This window comes from Panthera leo, chromosome B3, assembly GCF_018350215.1.
Source record: "Panthera leo isolate Ple1 chromosome B3, P.leo_Ple1_pat1.1, whole genome shotgun sequence".
Taxonomy (NCBI): Eukaryota; Metazoa; Chordata; class Mammalia; order Carnivora; family Felidae; genus Panthera; species Panthera leo.
In genome coordinates this window covers 104690477-104709436 of record NC_056684.1, presented here as the reverse complement: position 1 = coordinate 104709436, position 18960 = coordinate 104690477, and the positions used below count along the sequence as shown (strand labels likewise).

General features: G+C 41.7%; 1 protein-coding gene across 3 annotated transcripts in view; it reads left to right on the top strand.

The window, feature by feature from the left end:
* Positions 1-2640: 2640 nt before the first annotated feature.
* ARMH4 (armadillo like helical domain containing 4) overlaps positions 2641-18960 on the top strand; it is a 126484-nt gene continuing 110164 nt past the window's right edge. For 2 of the 3 annotated variants that reach the window (XM_042943348.1, XM_042943349.1), the window contains exons 1-3: positions 5147-5220; positions 11731-13165; positions 15922-16176. In XM_042943348.1, the coding sequence (XP_042799282.1) occupies positions 11788-13165; positions 15922-16176 (1633 nt within the window). In that variant the 5' untranslated portion in view covers positions 5147-5220; positions 11731-11787. Of the gene's footprint in view, positions 2742-5146; positions 5221-11730; positions 13166-15921; positions 16177-18960 lie in introns of those variants that run through there. The other variant, XM_042943347.1, reaches the window with a different exon arrangement.

The following is an 18960-nucleotide window of genomic DNA, read 5'->3' as shown; positions in this document are numbered from 1 at the left end:
TCTGGGGAAGTCCTGCCAGCTGGGTTTCAAGAGCCCTTATGTGAGCCTTAAGTGGTACTTATCTCCTTGACGTCAGTCCCACCTGGGGTCTCCTTTTCTATTCTGCAAGACCAGAAACCCAATTTTTGTGGGCATTGAAAGTGGATTTGTTACAAACACACATAATCCAGCTCACATATATTTATTTCAGCAGTGCCTTGTGGGCATTATACATGGAAATCAAGCTGTCAGATAGTTAATTGGTACTTGGGAATCAGAGTAAAGAGAATTCGTTAATATACTGTGAAGCATTTCTACTCAATTTGGTGACAGCCTCACCAGAGACACCACAATGCTCGAGTCTGCATTGCCAAGACTCTCTTTTCTGGATGGGATGTGAATGGACATTGTCCATGCCTGGGGTTGGTTACCCAGTTGTTTGCTACATGCGATCAATTCCTTCCTTTCTGACACAAAGATTTTTACCAACCAGGACCAAGTAATCATCTAATACTGCAAAATTTATCAGATAAAATACAGAATGCTCAGTTAAACTTGAATTTCAGGCAAATCATATTTTTAGTATAAATATGTTCCCAAACTGAGCAGACATTCTCTATTTTTATTTACTAAATTGGGGAACCCCAAAACTTCATTCCTGAGCTTCCTTTCATATTACTTTGATTGGAGTTTTGGGTGTTCCCAAATTTTCTTAACACACACATACCATTTCTTTCTTTACTCATAAAAGGCTAATAACATTCATTATGAGTGGATTTATTGATTTGACTTTTAGAGTACAACCTTCCCTGATTTACAATTCGTGTGTGTGCTGGGGTGGAAGAGTGGGTCTTATTATCATTGCCATGTACCAACAGCAGCTGTTGAGACAAATTGCATTAATTAGAGTTGTTTAAAGCAATATACACCATTGGGGAAAGGGTAAAGGACTAGTATAAATGAGTTCCAATAAGATCACTTTTACCGTATAGCTGAATGATTATATTGAGGAAAAGGGAAATAAGAATTCTACTACGGGAGAAGGGTGATTTTAGAGAAGGGAAAACTTTGAGTGTAAGGCAGATCTGGGGAGTGGAGCTTTGTAGTTGGGACTAAGAGTATTATTGGTCTCAAAGGAGAACATTAGGATGTTAGGGATGCAGAGCAGAAGGCAGGAAGAAGTCTAAGAACGTTTGAATATTTCAGGTATGTGTATAAGGCTGGCCCTAGATGCCTGGGGAGCTGGAATCCCTTTCTTCTGTTGTCTTCTGTTCTGTTAGGTCCTCTGGTCCAACCTGACTGGTCAGGCTGTTATTTATTAGTACTATTCTTTATATGCATTTGGGTCAAGTAGACCCAATTTTGTGGTCTAGTTGGGAATCTCACCATACTATATAACATCGTTTTTATGAGATGTGGTACACATTTCAAACAACTGAAATAAAAACAGAATGTTGGAACACAACTTGGTCAGGCTGGGTATGGCTTATCCACCTGGTGGGTATTGAATTCAGGTAGAAGGACTGGTCACAGTATAATGTATTATATTGTATCACACTGAATATACATAAAAAACCAGATCTTATGTATTCAATTCAATTCAACTCAATTACATTACATTACATTCAACAACTGTTGACAACTCTTCTGCAAATGCAAAGATAATCTCTTCTAAAGAGAGGTGGAATGGGTAAGATAACAGTGCATATTTGAGTATTGTGTTAGGTGTGTGGGGTCAAAGGTAAACAAGATCTTGCTCTGTCTTGAAGGTGTTTACAAATACTACAAAACAGGACTAAAACCACTATTATAAAGAAGGGAATTAATAATACAGGAGATAACGCATGTGAAAAGTGTTTTTGCAAATGTCAGGTTCTGTGGGGGTTGTTCTAGAAAAGGCCTTTGGATTCCTGACCTCTCTTTTTTACCCCTAATGAGGGTTAACGGAAGTAAACTGAGTCGTTGACAGACTCAAGGATAGAGATCATGAATTCCTGGTGGCCACAAGACCTTTGGCAACTTACCTTCAGCCTCGGCTTTCTTCCCTGTTAAATGGGGATTACCATTATTTCTTTCAGGGTTACTGAATGGATGCAGCAGGTACTGAGTGAAGCACCTAGCATTGATCTCGGCAGGACTAAGGGCTCAATAAAGCATACTTCTTAGTAGGCGCTTGTTGTTAACTTCTCTGAGAAGGGAACACTTTGTTTGGGACTACTTTACAAGAGCCTACTTAGAGGCACTCCTAAGCCGCACAGTTCACACCAGGAATATCCTGCAGCCTCCGACGTGCACCCTTTGCCCTCTCCAAGGACCAGAGAAATTCGGCTCTTCCAGCGAAAACAGTGCCCTGGCCGAAGGCACCGAGGAGCTGCTGCCACAAAAGGCCAGGCTTCGAAGAGGGACAGCAGGACTGGGGGGGGGGGGGGTCTCCGGAGGGGTCCCAGGAGCCCGGACCAGAGCGGGACGCAGCCCGGCCGCTCGGCTCGGAACGCGAGAGCCGAGGCCGGGACGTGCGCGCCTAGGGGCGTGAGGCGTCGGCATAGGGTGTCGGTGCCAGCGGAGGCGGGGCGAGCACATCTCCCCGCCGCCCAATCCCCAGCCCTCGTCGAGGCCTCATGAATAAGCAACAAAGCGAAGCGTCCTCCTCCTGGCGTCCCAGACGGCTGAGGGAGCCGCCGCAGCTGCAGGGGCCGCGCCGGGGATGCCCAGCGCGGGCGCCGCCGCTCTCCTCCGCGCGCTGCTCGGCTGAAGGCGCACAGGTGAGCACGGGCCCGGCTCCTGCCGCTCGAGCGGCCGCGCCTGCAGACGGGGCTCCGCGCAGAGACGGAGCCGGAGCCCGGGGCGGCGTGGGGTCGCCCCGGGAGCGCTGCGGTCCGTGGAGCGCGGCAGCCCGGGGCGCTCCAGGCGTGCGCCCAGAGCCCCCACCGGAACGCTGTGCCCCGACGCGGGGTGCGCGGGGGGCAGCTCGGGGCGCGCTGGGCGCGGCGCGCAGGCCTCGGAGGACTCGCCGCACTCCTCGCTCCAGCCCAGCCTCCCGGCTCCGCACCAGCGCGCGGGCCTTTGTGCTGGCGGGGCTTGCAGGGCTGGCTGCTTTTGTGTGGGCTTTTCTTTCTTCTCTCCCTCCCCTCCCAGTCTCTCGGCGGTGGTAGAGAAGTTCCTGAAGACTCTGATCGGCTCCTTTCAGAGAGCATCGATCGCTGTGTCCCCGATGCCAATCAGTGTCCAGCAGCCGAGGAGCGAAAGGGGGCTGCGGTGGCCACTGAAATGTGTTCTGCTACTTTGCAGAAGACCAACAGTTGAGTGTTTAGTGCAGAAATGTCACGGAACCTCCTTGCTCAGACCCTGACCGGTCCTCCAGGACACGGCAGGAGGATGCTGCTTGGAAAGGTCGCTTAATTGGAAAGAGGGCTTGTGGGTTAGACACGGAGGAGGTCAGGCTCTGCCTGAGACCACGGAATGGCTGGGAGGTGTTGCCTGGAGGTGCCTAGATAGCAAATGTGCCTCCTGGTCACGGACAGAGCCCGACCTGCGTAGATTCCAAATATGTAAGCCATGGCTGGTGAGCGGGCTGAAGGTAGCCGGAGTGAACAAAATATAGGACTCTCAAGAGTTTGGAGTTCTCAAAGATGAGAAATCTTTGCCTTCCCGAGCCGAGCCCAAGGACCTGCCGGGATCTTAGCACCTAATTTCTGTGCAGAGGAGAGAAGACAGGATGCTTTAAAGTGTCTGCATTCTGTCTCTGGAAGTTTTAGTTCCAAACTTAAGGGGGAGCAGGAGTGGTTCACAAAACCATCCATAGAGCTCTGAAGGACTTCTCTAGGAAGCAACATGTGTGGTGAGAATTTGCCTGCCTCCCCTTCTTTTTAGTGTATTTCCTTGATCACACATGATGCTGTTGGACTCTAAGGAGTATTATTGAAGCCAAGCTTATTTAAAGTCATTGACTGATTTCTGCTCACTTGCCGGCAGAAACCCTCTGTAGCATCTATTGAAAGAAACTCACAACCGGGTTTAGATTTCACAGTAGCACAGCATTGCTGCTTTTACACACAGTAGTGATTTAAGAGTGATCTGACTTACACATATGCCTAAGGTAGAGCTGTTGGGTTTGTCATAATAATGAACCAAGCACTTACGCGGCTGACTTGATATTGATTGTGTTTATTCACAAAATTCCCAAGACTCACCAAGTCTAAGGTAGCTACGGCAACAGAGCCAATTAGGGAAACGTGGATTTGTCTTTGTTTTCATAGGAGGCTCCTTATCTTACATTCTGGTGTTTCCTGCTAGACTTTTTAATATCATAATTTGCTATTACAGAAATGGGTTAATGCACAGATAGAACCAAATTGGGAAGATAGGCTTACCTGTTATAGAAAATTTCCACTTTTGAACCAAAGGTATACTTATTCTTTATTTAGCAGATGTTTGCCTGAAAAGTTGTGTATGGAATTGAATTTTTTGTTTGTTGAATTTTTTTTCCCTTACATAAGGAAGCTGGGTTTAATCTCTGTAGAATGAAAACTCATTCTATAATTAAGATGTGTGGTCAATCCTGTTTTCCCATATTGTGTTTACGGGTGATTGTAAGAAAAGTATCTGAATCAAGTTTCAGCTTGAAATGTGAGATGTTATGTTTATTCCTTGAAATGTCTACCTGGGGATTACTTTCTCCAGTAAAATCGGGTTTACTTTCTCCATGTCAAATCGGGTCATGGAAGAGAATTGTATGATGGATGGAGAAGAGCTTGTTGACCAAGATGGATTAGGATAGGATTCTGCAACCATCAGGCAATTCCCAGGTCACTTTGTCTACGTGAGAAGCCAAAGGAGGAAGCTCCATGGAAATATCTACAGGGAAAAAAGACACTATGGATGTTTCAAATTGCTCACATTTCGGTAGTTTGAGGGGATCGTATGTCAATATCACACTAATATATCTTAAATTGAATGATACTTAAAACTTTTTCTTCAAACTGTTTTCATGTCTGTTATCATGTTTTGTCTCTTGTCCACCCTTTGAAGAAAACAGAATGAGCATTGTTACCTCCATCTTGCAACAAGGCAGCTGAGTTTCAGTGATTTGCCCAAGGTAGAGCTGGAACTTGAAGCCAGTATTTAAATCTTCAGTTCAGCTTCTTTTCCCAGGGATAGGATGATGCACTAGAGGCCACAGGCACTAACATCTTCATTGGTCTGCAGTGCTGCATTGTGGAGAGAACAAAGCTCTTGGGCTCGGTATGTATAACCTAGTTGTGGTCTGCGGGGATGGTAAAGCACTTTGCTGGTAGTTGCCAGTGTAACCTTCTTGACCCCAGCTTACTCATCCTCTTCCCTGTCAGCACTGATGCTGCTTTGCTCCTAGGGAACCAGGCTTTTCTTTCTAGTTATTCTGTTCTCCCTTCTTCCACTGTGGCCAAACATGCTGCTGAAAGGATCCTCTGTCATTCCAGCTACTCAATTTAAAGTGAAGGATGATGAGGTCCAGATGATCTTAAAGCCAATATATTAGGCCAATGACAGTTATCAGTAGCACAGTGAGTCAGAAATGGGGTACCGTAATGCCATGTGCCACAGCTGGGTCAATAGGGTCAGAATCTTGATAAGCTTGGCTTTAGACAAATTAAATAGCATTGGCGAGAGAACCTTAAGGATTAAAAAGGTAGGACAATGACAGGTTAATTATTGAGGATCAGGGGATGTACAAAATGGAAAGATAATTAAGACACAAACAAGGGACAGAGTTTTCCTTTTCCCCTCATCAATCAAAGAATCACTAATTGGTTTTTATTTTTATTTTTAATTTATTTTTTAAGTTTATTTACTTATTGTGAAAGTGTGTGAGAGAGAGTTAGAGAGAGAGAGAGCAAGAGCAAGTGGGGGAGGGACAGAGAGAGAGGATCCCAAGCAGGCTCCGTGTTGTCAGCACAGGGCTGGATGTGGGCAGGGCTGGATGTGAGGCTCCATCTCACGAGCCATGAGATCATGACCTTGAGCTGAAAAACCAAGAGTATGACGCTTAACCTACTGAGCTACCCAGACACCCCGCTAACAGGTTTTTAAAAGATGAGATGATAATTGGGAAGCAAGTCAACCTGAAGCTCTGAGACTCGTCACTTGTAAATGCTGATCTATTTTTTTTTTTAATGAAATTAACTCTGAAAACCTAAAATATAGCAGAAGTGAGAATGCAGGTAATTATTACTGTTATTAAAATGATACATGGAATAAGTAGCCAAAATTGGCCAGGTCTGAACAAAATACACATTTAGACATGGATAGACCATGCAATTTCATTGAAAATCTTACAGTATAAAATGGAGACTCTGAGCATTCTTTTTCACACTCTTAAACAGTTATTTACGTTCGCTTCACTGCAGCAAATATTTATTGAACACCTCCTCTCCATGCCTACCATTATTAGTAATTATATGGCAGACAAAGGAAGCTAAAACACCAGTGTTTGCATGCAAAGGACCGAATCTCATTTGAGGTGGCAAGACTTACGGACGTGATGATTTGTGCCAGAGAAGTTGGGAGAAGGATGGGAAGAGATTGGGCCAGGCATTTTTGTGACAGCAGTTAGTAAACAGGATGTGGGGGGAAGGCGGCAGGGTTTAGATACCTGGGTAGGGAAGGAGGGAGTGTTCTGGCTAGTGCAGTGTTGTGAGCAAAACTTAGGAACCTGGAATGAGGATGGCAGGTAAGAGGGCAATATACTCAGCTGGTGATGGTTTGTAGGGGAGTTAGTGGTGTGGGTTGTCTTATAGATACGGAATTTGGCGGTTGTAAACTTCGTGACATTAAAGGATGCGTTGGGCAAAAGGGGGCAACATGAAGTTTGACAGAATTCACAAGTTCAGAAACTAGCACGCTCACGTAGGCAGGTTAATTGTCCTCTGTAAACCTGTCGCTTTCTCAGCTAATAAAAAATGGAGATAATGATAGAGCCTATCTCATTAGGTTGTTGTTAGGATTAAATAAGGTAATTTACATAAGGCACTCACAACACCTGGCATGTAAGCATCCTCCAAATGGTGGCCATTTTTGATTGGTTATTGTCATTTTTATTGTTAAGAATAAGCCATCTGGATTGTGTAAAATGGATTGGAGAGAAGAGAGTTTGAACAGGATCATCGGTTGAAAGGCAATTAAAATAGTAACAGTCCAGTGAGGTGATGAGAAGGCCAATTCCAAGAGACATTATGGGGGAAGGATCCACAGAAGTTGTGAAATCTAGACTATAGAGAAGAGTTCAGGATGACACCAAAGTTTAGGTGAAGAAGACGGTGCGTTTGAGGTGGTATCCAAGTTTCTTCCAGGGGACAGTGAAAATCTAAGATGAGGCAGCTTTCTTCCCCAAACTCTATACCAGCTACTTACGGTATTTGTGTTTATCCCAAGAAAAGGAAAATATCAGGCAGATTGTTACCAGCTTTTTGGCATTCTCTATAGGCCTCCTGTATCTTGAGTACTCTTAGGGCAATGTTCATGTTCCTTACATACTACCCATGGAACTCATTTCCTTTGGAAAAAAGGAACTTTGCCAGTGATGAGAATGTTTTAACATGCTGGTTCCCTTCTGTGTCTACATGTTGGTAACACAAAATCAGCAGTAGACATTTCAGTTGGAAATGGTGTTGAAAAAGCATTTAAAAAAATCCTGGTTATTAAATCTAGCAAGACGGCTAAATCTGTATCTTCTTATGTTGTCTTTCATTTGTCTTTGTAACTTGACTGTGCCTCGACTTGACAAAGAAACAGGTTCTGGACTGTATCTATTTAAGATCAAAGACAATGGTTGACAGAACAGCTTATCTGCCCACTGGTGGCAGAAATGCAGTAAATTGTTCAGCGGACTGCCGAGCCATGAGGATACCCCGATAGCAAATGATAGACAAAGTGCTACTGATTTGCTCTGAAAGGCATGCTTTTCAAGCTATTATTAGAAGCCAATACCACTATCAGCAATTTGGTTAGAGTTTATTTACCTGAATTAATGTGCATGGATGGATATAGTAGAAAGAAGGAGCAGCCATGGTGTGAAAGAAAAGTTAGAGAAATATTCTTTTGTATGTTAAATGTTCTTGAATTGAGTTCATTTAAGATAACGAAGACACAGAGTACTAATTAGCAATTAAATTTCTCCACCCTCTCCTTCCCCAGAAAAGTAGGCTCTGGACATTCCTCTGTTTGTTCAGTCAATATTTACTGAGCATTCCCTCTGTGCCAGGCACTTTGCCAGGGAGGGGGTACATGTCGAGGAAAAAAAGAAAAGGCCTACAGCCTGTGATAGATGATCACAGATGATTATTTAGTTTTAGAAATATTGCCATTGTGTTGACAACGGTCAGCCTTTTCTTATTTATTCGCTAACGTCATGCAGCTCTCAGTGGAGGACACCATACTCATGGGAGTGGCTGTCTGAACTTGTGCTTTGAAAGATGGAGAAAGGCCTAGAACTTGAAGGTCATTTACCAATTTATCTGAGTTGCAGGCATGTTCCCTGCTGTCATTCTTACAGGCTGTCTTCTCTGCTTCTTTTAAAGTTCGGGCATCGCTTTGAATAGTGGGGAGAAGGAACATATGGCTGCAATACACAGACATAGAATAGGCTTGCAGTTCACCCCCATTTTTTCTCTAGTTGGATTTAGAAAGCAGGTGTCTGACACTTAATTACAGAAGGAAAGTCTTTGAGAGCAATGGCAGAATTCCCTTCGCACAAATTCTAAAGCTCGAGATCTAGCTGGAAATAAAACCTTAAAGGAATATTCTGTTTGGGAAAGGCAATTGAGGCTATGTTAAATCTCTATGGTTTGACTCCCCAAATCTGATTTGTTTATAAAATTCTCCTCTCAGTCTGCATGACTCTAGAACATATAAATAAAATGTGAAACATCTATCCAGTCATTAGAGTGCCTTGCCTACTTGATGGGACAGTTGTTGGAACATGAAAACATTTGCATTTTAATTCTATGCCCTATAGATAAAATATAAAAATGGATTCATGGAAGTAGAAGGGATTTATAAGATTATTTTGTTTAACTCTTCATTTTATCAAAGGAAAAACTGAGGCCATTTGCACAATATCCCATAGCAAGTTCTAGTAGCAAGAAAGCTAGGATTCAGGAATTGTTTTTCTCCTTCTAGTCCATATCCCTCTAAATAATACTTTCATTCATGATGGCCTGTTTTTTTCAGGTTTTTATCCAGAAGCATGGGATCATGTAGACCAAGTTTTTAGGCCACACCCTACATTGTCTGGGATGTTTAGTAAGATTTCATTGAATGGGAAAAATATTTGTTCAGAAAAGGGCAGCTCTTTGAATAGATCGGAGTGTTCTTTAGCTTTTACATATGTTTCATAGTTCAAGTTGTACAAAGACGTAGTTTCATCAATGGTGAACATTCTTGTTTACAGTGCTTCTATATTTTTGTCTTTTTTTTTAATTTTATTTTTTACATTTATTTATTTTTTGAGAAACAGCACAAGCGGGAGATGGGCAGAGAGAGAAGGAGACACAGAATCCAAAGCAGGCTTCAGGCTCCGAGCTGTCAGCACAGAGCCCGATGAAGGGCTTGAACTCACAAACTGTGAGATCATGACCTGAGCTGAAGTTGGACACTCAACCAACTGAACCACCCAGGCGCCCCCTATATTTTTGTCTTAAGGGAGGCAGCAAGCCAGATACTATTACTAAATGTGTTACCTGGCTACGAAGTGGGATTCTTTAGGGGTCATCTAAAGTATGATGATAACTGATGTTCAGAATGTTGACATGTCTTGGCACATGCTAGTCCCCCTTTTTCAAGTATCTTTCCCATATTCTCTCCTTTTAAAATGATGCTAGCTCCCTGTATGTCATTTAATATTTTAATAAAATTGTTGCAGACTCTCATCCCACATAGAGGGAAACTTACCATCCCTCTCACTATCTCTGAAGATTCTTGAGGGGGTGTAGTGACTTCTATTTCTCCTAGTCACCTCTGGCTTCAGTTTTCTTCTGTTGCTAAATTTATGATCCTTGATATGTGCTGGTCCTTTTCTGCACATGGCACCTCATGACATCTTCTCATTCCTGTAGTCTCCCAAAGTACTGTGGATTCAAGATTTCTGTGTGACAAATTGTCCCTAACGTGGTGGCAATCAATGGTTATAATTTCATCCCACTTCTGTGCATTAGGAATTTGGGAGTAGCTTAGCTGGCTGGTTCTGGCTCAAGGTCTCTTAAGCAGTTATGGTCAAGATGCTACAATTGTCTGAAGGCTTGAGTGGGGCTGGGAAGATGACTTCAAAGGTGACTCATTCATGTGGTGCTGGTGGTTTGTCAGGAAGCCTCAGCTCCGAATCTGGGGATTCCTCTTTCTTCATGTAGAAAAATTCAGCCTTCTGTTTTCTCTTCACCTGTCTAGATCATGCTGTAAGGACTTGACCTTTTCTTGGTCTCAGAAAGACCTACAGACTAAACAGGGAAGCTTTGAGCTTCTTAAGGGGAGACGGACCAATGAAAACTTACTTTTTATACTTTATATGTGCACATTATGTGCTTAACCCAAATACTTTAATGATTACACATGAAAGAAAGAAAAAAATTCAACTTTTATAAAGATTACGTTTTTATTCTAGAATTTTCATTCTTAGGTTTAATTTCCTAGAACATCTACAGCATCTGAGAGATTTCTGATGATGGAAAAAGAAAGAGCCCAAACAGCAAAGTAGATAAAAAAAAAACCCCGAAACTCATAAATTTTGGGGGGGGGGATTAGTAGTTTTGCTATAGTTTTAGTTTTAATGAGAGTGTGAGTAGTTTTTAAAAAAATGCAACAAATCTTAATCTAACGATAATGTGTATTCAGGAAATGTTGCTAATTTAAAATGTATTTCATTTTCTTAAAAAGTTTTTTTTCTTAAAAACACCAATTTACATTAACTCTTTTACCATGTCTACTCCTTAGTTTTTGAAACATCAAGGGTTTGCCTTTAATTTTTATGGTTGTTACAGAGAAAAGAAATCATTTAAGTGTTTTAAAGAGGAATTTTAAATGAAAATCATTTACATACTTAAAAAACCTCTTTTTAAAAGTTTATTTATTTATTTTGAGAGAGAGAACAAGCAGGGGAGGGGCAGAGGATCTGAAGTGGGCTCTGTGCTGACAGCAGAGAGCCTGATGAGGGGCTCGAACCCACAAACTGTGGGATCATGACCTGAGCCGTAGTCAGACGCTTAACCGACTGAGCCACCCAGGCGCCCCTACTTTAAAAAACTCTTGCATGGAACTGGTATTCAGTGTTTTATGATGATGTCTTATAAGTTTTAAACCATAGTTGAAAGATCTCTGAATGTAATGTAAATAAATGTAAGGTTTACTTTCTGTATCTTGGACATATTGCCATTTTGGTAGTCATTTGCTTATGTGATTAATAGAGGAATTTGGGGAGAATATTGCAAATGTGACTTCAAGGGTAATTTTTTTTCAAATAGGCATTAAAGAAACAATGAACTTAGTCCTTGAACTCTGTGTGCCTTTTCTAGAGAGCTTCAAGTTAAATCAGCTGCAAAATTCAGCAGGGAAAAATGAACTGGGTTATCCAGTTCTCAAAGGTACAAAGAACTAGAACAGCCATCTCTTCCATACCATCTCTGAGCACCACGCCAAGGAGATGATTTTAACTTCTGACTTTACTTAAAGGGGCTTATTTACAAAATACATTTACATGACAGTTTGATATGCTTTATTTTTCTGCAGGACTCAATTACTGGAATTGTCAACTCTGCCAATTTATGTGCACATTTCTCTTCCACTATGAGCAGACCAATTGTATTGCACATTTGTCTGGCATTCTGTGGCCTTCTACTTCTCAACGTTGCCACACAATGCGTGGCCTTCCCCAAAATGGGAAGAAGGGAGATAGCACATGGTCTTGCAGAAACAGGGCAGCCAGAGAGGATGAACACAGATGACCCAGAAAATGACTCTGTTACTTCAAAGTGCACTCCCCAGTTGGTAGTCTCTGAAGATCCAATGATAGTGTTAGCGGGGCCATCAGCAACATCTTTAAATAAAGTATTTCCTATTAACAAAGAAGCTCATCCAGTAGGAACTGGGCTTATGCAGCCTAATAGTCCTGACATTTACACTGCTACTGAGACAGTGATCCCTGTGGAGGAGGAAGTGTTTGGGTCCAGCCAGCCAGAGAGGGTGTCTCCTGAAAGCCGACTCTCCAAGGCCATGCTAACCAACCCTACCGCTGCAACCGCACCTCTGAATATGGATGAGAAGGAGGAACTCTTCAGTAGTACCCTCATTCAGCCCATTGCGGAAGGGACCACAGAAGCAACACTGGGTTTTCTGAAGCATGTGGATCATCAGTTGTTTGCAACTGAAAGTCAGGAAAGAGTTAGTCTGGGACATTTCCCTTCCTCCGATGTGAATACTAAAGAAATGCTGACCACCAGTCCAAGGACAGAGAAGTTTGAAGCCGATGCAGAACATAGGGCAAGTTTTTCCCCTGGTGCTGAGCCCGCAGCAGGCATGGCGCCTGGAAGCCCCATGCCTGATAGGGAGAAGCCTTTGCAGATGACAGCTGATCATACCCAGACTACCGCCACCAAGCACTGGCTCACAACCTCTGAGTACACCCTGAGTGTTGAGCCAGAAACTGACAGGCCGCTGGGAGCCCCAGGAGTCACAGTGAGTGTCAGCACTGCTGTTCCAGCTGCCTCTGTCATAAGTGATGAGTGGGATGACACTAAATTAGAGAGTGTAAGCCAGATAAAGATCCCAAAGCTTAGAGACAATATGGAGACCCAGGTGGGAATGGCAACGTCTCAGACAGCCCGAGTAACAGATAACGATGCTATGGAAGGTATGGAAGAGGGTGAACCTTTGACAGAGGTTGCAGATGTGGCTCTGGGGCTGCCAGAAGGGGAAACCCACATGGGGACAGCCCTGCTAATGGCACCCGGGGAGGAGCGATCGTCTGCCTTCACGGATCAAAGTTCCTTTACTCCCACGAGTTTGATGGAAGATATGAAAGTCTCTGTTGTAACCCTCTTCCAAGATACTGCAGACTTCATGGAATCCACTAAGGAGAATGATGCTATGTTTTTCATAGAGACCACTGTCTCCATCTCGGAATATGAATCTGAGGCGCATCAACTATTGGGACATACATTGAAAGGTAAAAGAAAGAAAGAAAGAACAAAAATAAACTTTGGGAAGGTTTTGATTTGAATTTCTTATTTTTTAAAATTGGTACAAATGACATATAGCGTTGTATTACTTCTAGGTCTCATTTTATGTTTTTCTTTTTTTTTTTTGAGTGAGAGTTTAGAAGTTCTCTAAGTTTTGACGAAAAGCAGAAGTAAACAAATACAAAATGTATTTTATGTAGAAATTACACCCAAATACAACCTCTGCATGTAGGCCATTCAACAGGAAACAATTTGTCCCCACCCCTATCATTTGGCAATTTTGGGGACATTTTTGGTTGTCATAACAGATAGGTGCCAGGATATCCAGTGGGCCAAAGAGGCTTGTGAACATCCTACAGCACGTAGGATAGCCCCCCAACCACAAAGACTTTTCTGATCCAGAGTGTCTGTAGTGCTGAGAAACCCTGAAATAGACTGATAGTTTTCACACATGTCGTTATGAAAATGTATAACTATTCAGGAAAATGTTAAAGAACTAGCTATATGTTTAAATGGTATAATAAACAATATAGGATATTATTTACATATAGGTGTAAAAAATACTCACACTCCTGATAATTTCTTACCAAAAGCTTTCGGTAATATTTATCTTAACAGCATTAACCACCTGAGTTCTTTGATTTTGTTTTCCCAAAAAGAAATTCCTCTAGAAATAAGAAAAAACCCCAATACTGATGAATTCTCTCTGTTGGCTTAATACTGTACTACTTCCTCTTGGCCTTTATATCTGTGACTGTTATGAGCTGATGAGCCTTACATTTGTTGCTGACGGATAATGTTTTTCTTTTATTATGTGTAGTTGGTCAGATAACAGCATGAGGAAGGATAGACTTAGTATACATACATATGCTCATTCCAAATTGTTTTGGAATATGTTCATCTTGTTATATCAGCTCAGTAGCTCCGTTAATGGAAATTTCAAATTAGTAATATGTTTTATAAAGTGTTGAGATTGAATTAAAATGGTAAGATTGAATTTTACGTGTCCAGTTCAGTTTTTAAGGACCGGAAGACTTAGTATACTGTACGTTTTCGTAGAAGCTTCCAGAAAATGTTTTGTAAGTTGGTTGTTAAATTCCATTGAGAGAGTTGGGTCTCCATTACCATGAAGATATTAGATGTGACTGAATAAGAAGTTTACTTCAGTTTTCCATAACAGTTTAAGATATTCCTGGAGCATTAAGTCATATAGTTCCAGATTATTCATTGCATAATTGAATCTCTGATACTTATGTATTAGAATTGCATAGCTTGTATTAATACAGCCTAAAATGTAAAATGAATTTGATGATTATATGGTTCTTATTTTGATTATTGAATATGCTCCTTTGTCACTTAACTCACTTTCTACCTAATGTGACAGGCATAGTTAGCACAGTGGTTAAGAGCACTAACTATGTAGGCTTCTCTCAACCTAAATTGTAAAGTGGGTAATAATAGCTGATATATTGGAGTATGTGCTAAGTTTTACACGTGTTATCTAATTTAATCTTGGTAACAACTCTATGCGATAGATACTGCTGTTATTTCCAATTTACAGTTGAGGAAACTCAAGGCCCAGAGATGCTAAGGAATTTGTTCAAGGTCACACAGCTAGTAGAGGCTGAGCCAGAATTCAGACCCAGGCAAATTGACTCTAAAGCCTGCATTCTTAACTGCTATGATGTATGGCTTCCATGGAATGGTATTAGTACCTATCTCCCTTTAGTACATTTTAGAAGATAAAATAAGATAATGCTTACAATATAATATACTTAACAGTGCATGTATGTAGCATATAATAGAAACCCAGTAAACATGAGTTACTGTAATTATTATTCCTTTATTCAAAATGCTAACTTCTTTTTCCCCTTCAGAAGTGCAAATGTGAAAATTAATAGATATAAATGCTTCTGAGAATTTTTTTAATTATTTTTAATCTTTATTTATTTATTTATTTATTTTTAATGTTTAAAAAAATTTTTTTTTTTTAACATTTATTCATTTTTGAGACAGAGAGAGACAGAGCATGAACGGGGGAGGGTCAGAGAGAGGGAGACACAGAATCTGAAACAGGCTCCAGGCTCTGAGCTGTCAGCACAGAGCCCGACGCGGGGCTCGAACTCACGGACCTTGAGATCATGACCTGAGCCGAAGTCGGCCGCTTAACCGACTGAGCCACCCAGGTGCCCCAATCTTTATTTATTTTTGAGAGAGAGACAGTGTGTGAGCAGGGGAGGGGCAGAGAGACAGGGAGACACAGAGTCCGAAGCAGGCTCCAGGCTCTGAGCTGGCAGCACAGAGCCCGATGCGGGGCTCGAACTCACGAACCGCGAGATCATGACCTGAGCCAAAGTCGGACGCTCAACCGACTGAGCCACCCAGGCGCCCCGAGAATTTTTGAATATAACTTAGTTCTGTATAATTTGTTTCTTCACAGACTGGTTATGTTGATATTCATAAAAGGGAGCTCAGCTGTTGACCTTCCAATTTTGTTTTATATTTTATTTTATGTTTTTTATGTTACTGTATTTATCTCTGTCTCAGATTGATTCATCGCTCCTGAAAGCAGCAACACTGAAAACATTTATTTACTGGCATTTTGTATCTGAGCGATCCATTTGCTTTCCCATACCCTGAAATAGATATTTTCTTTTCTTTTTTTTCAGTTTATTAATTATAGAGTGACTTTTTAAGGCAGGGAATTTGTCTATTTTAAAATGTTGTATCTCCCCCTTTTAAGACATCCTCACTCAAGAGATGACAACAGTTGTTCAAGAAACAGAAGCCACTTTATCACTGGTGACACAAGAGCAGCAGGTTTCTACCCTTGAGGTTACCAGAGAAAATGGTAAGACTGAGGAAGGAGAAGAGCCCCCCCCCACCACATCTGGTGTTCCTGCCGTTACTCAGCTGTCGAGGAGATGGGAGCCTCTGGCCACGACACTTTCCACTGCGGCCACGCCTCTGTCTTTTGAAGTTACTTCTGCTCTGGAAGGTTTGTAAGGGAGGGAGAATTTTGGGGGTGGATCTTTTCTGAGTTAATAAGGAATAGAATGAGTGAGGCAGATGTACCCCCATCTGCCTCCACTAACCTAGAGAATGAACAGAAAATGCAGGTGAACGCTCTGTTGTCTGGGGAGATGTGGCAAAGCCTAAAAGGATGAGGGGTTAGTTCCCAAAGCAAAGTCTCCTGGTGGCTCATCACTGGGGCCTGTGAAGGCCAGGCTTCCTGAGAACTCTCTCCTTGTTTGACAGGTCTGGCTGCTAGGAGCCAGGGGGTGGAGTGAAAACAATGAGGACCAGGGTTTGAATCCCAGCTTTGGCCCTCACCAGTATTGTGGCCTCAAGCCGGTTTCTTAATGTCTCTAAGCCTGGTTTGTGCATCTTTAAAAAATGTCTACCTATATTTAAAAAAAAAAAAATTAATGTTTATTTGTTTTTGAGAGAGAGAGAGACAGAGCATGAGCAGGGGAGGGGAAGAGTGAGAGAGGGAGACACAGAATCCAAAGCAGGCTCCAGGCTCTGAGCTGTCAGCACAGAGCCTGATGCAGGGCTTGAACTCATGGACTGTGAGATCATGACTTGAGCTGAAGTCGAATGCTTAACCAGCTGAGCCACCCAAAAGATGCCCCTGCCTATCTTTTATGTTAATTTAATTTAATTTATTTTTGAAGCTAATTTTTCTGTTTTGAGAGGGAGAGAGAGAGTGCATGTGTGCGAGTGGGGGAGAGGCAGAGAGAGACGGAAAGAGAGAATCCCAAGCAGTTTCCATGCTCAGCACGGAGACCATGACCTGAGCTGAAATCAAGAGTCAGTCACTCAACTGAGCCGTTCAGGCACCATGCCTACCTATCTTATAGGTTATTTTAAGGTTTTGAAATAATGTATACAAAGCGCTTTCTATAAAGGAGGCCCTCAAATGCTCTGATATCTTAAGGACAGCAAAGTTTTCAAATCTTGGTGATTATGGGAATTGCCTGGGGATTACAAAAACTATTATTTAATTATTTTTGGACCTCATGTCTCTGTCTCATTATTTGTTGGTCTAAGTAAATAGGCTTAATTTATTAGCTGAGTTTTTTTTTTTTTTTAAATAATGTAATAAATGTCTCCTAATCCTGTCTCTCCAAAAAACCTGTAGGGCCTGGGGCCTGGTTAGTAACCTACATGTAATCCTATATCTCAACTTCCTCCTCTGACTGGTAACTGTCATCCTGAATCTTGTGTTCCTCATTTCCTTGAATTCCTTTTAGTTTAGTTTTATTAAATGCATAAAATTATGCATTTAAACATTTCAGTAGTTTTTAACTTTATAAAAACAACATTGTGCTGGAGATAACCTTTTTGGGACTTACTCGTTTTACTTAATAATCTATGGCTAAAATTTACCTTATGTGGTTCTTTTGTTTTGACTGTTTATGTTTCATTATGAAAATAGATCGCAATTTATGCATCTAATCTTTATCCAGTCTCTTCTAGCAATTTGCATTTGGGTCATTTCCAGGTTTGGCTATTGTGAACACTGATTGCTGCCATATGCATATTCTCTTGCATATTCTCCATTGTACATGTACAGAGTTTCTCTTGGTTATATTAGCAAGGAACTGAATCGCTGGGCTCTAGGTATGAATGTTTGACTTTAGGGGGCAATGCCTAATTGTTTTCCAAAGTGGTTGCACCAATGTATACTCTTAACAGCCATGGATGTGAGAGCCTGTGAATCCATATCCTGGGAGTTAAAAAAAAATAGTTTTCGGTCTTCACCACCAAGGAGATTCTGATTCAGTAAGTTAAGATATGTGGAAAGCATGAACATCGATTTTTAAAAAACTACCTTAGAGATCCTGATGATCTACCAGACGTGCAAAATAATACTATTCAAGAAATGTAAGGGTTTTTTATATAGGGGAAAACCTGGAGCTAAATCTGGCTGCTTTGAAATTGAGCATATTCTAGACACATACTCTTACTCTTTGGCTTAATTTTTAAAAGTAGTTCTTGGCATGGGGCGCCTGAGTGGCTCAGTCGGTTGGGCGTCCGACCTCGGCTCGGGTCGTGGTCTCCCAGTCTCGCGGTCTGTGGGTTTGAGCCCCGCGTCGGGCTCTGTGCTGACAGCTCAGAGACTGGAGCCTACTTCGGATTCTGTGTCTCCCTCTCTGTCTCTGCTCCTCCCCCATTCATGCTCTGTCTCTCTCTGTCTCAAAGGTAAATAATCGTTAAAAAAAATTAAAATGAAAAAGTAGTTCTTGGCATATATTTTAATAATTTTTAAAACATATTTTATTAATGTTTATTTATTTATTTTTGAGAGAGAGAGAGTGTGAGCGAAGAAGGGGTGGAGACAGAAGACAGAATCCCAAGCAGGCTCTGCACTGTCTGCACAGAGCCCCATGCAGGGCTTGAACTCATCAACTGTGAGATCATGACTTGAGCCAAAACCAAGAGTTGGATATTTAACTGACTGAGCCACCCGGGCACCCTTAATAATTTTTTGTTAAATTTTCTATCTTTTCCATCGTTCTATCTAAAATTCTGCAAAATCCATAGTATTGTCAATGGAATGAGTGGGGTATTAAAATTTAAAAAGAAAGTTCTGATTTGAGACAATACATTTTCCTGGAAGGTAAAGTGTCTGCCTTGCATAGCTGGATTGATGCACTATGGGAAGAGGGAGCTGGCCTAAGTGCCAAACTTACTGTATATAAGATACTGGTTTCATTAATCATTTGTTACTTAAAAAGAAAAAAAATACATGTATACATTTCCCCTAATGATCATC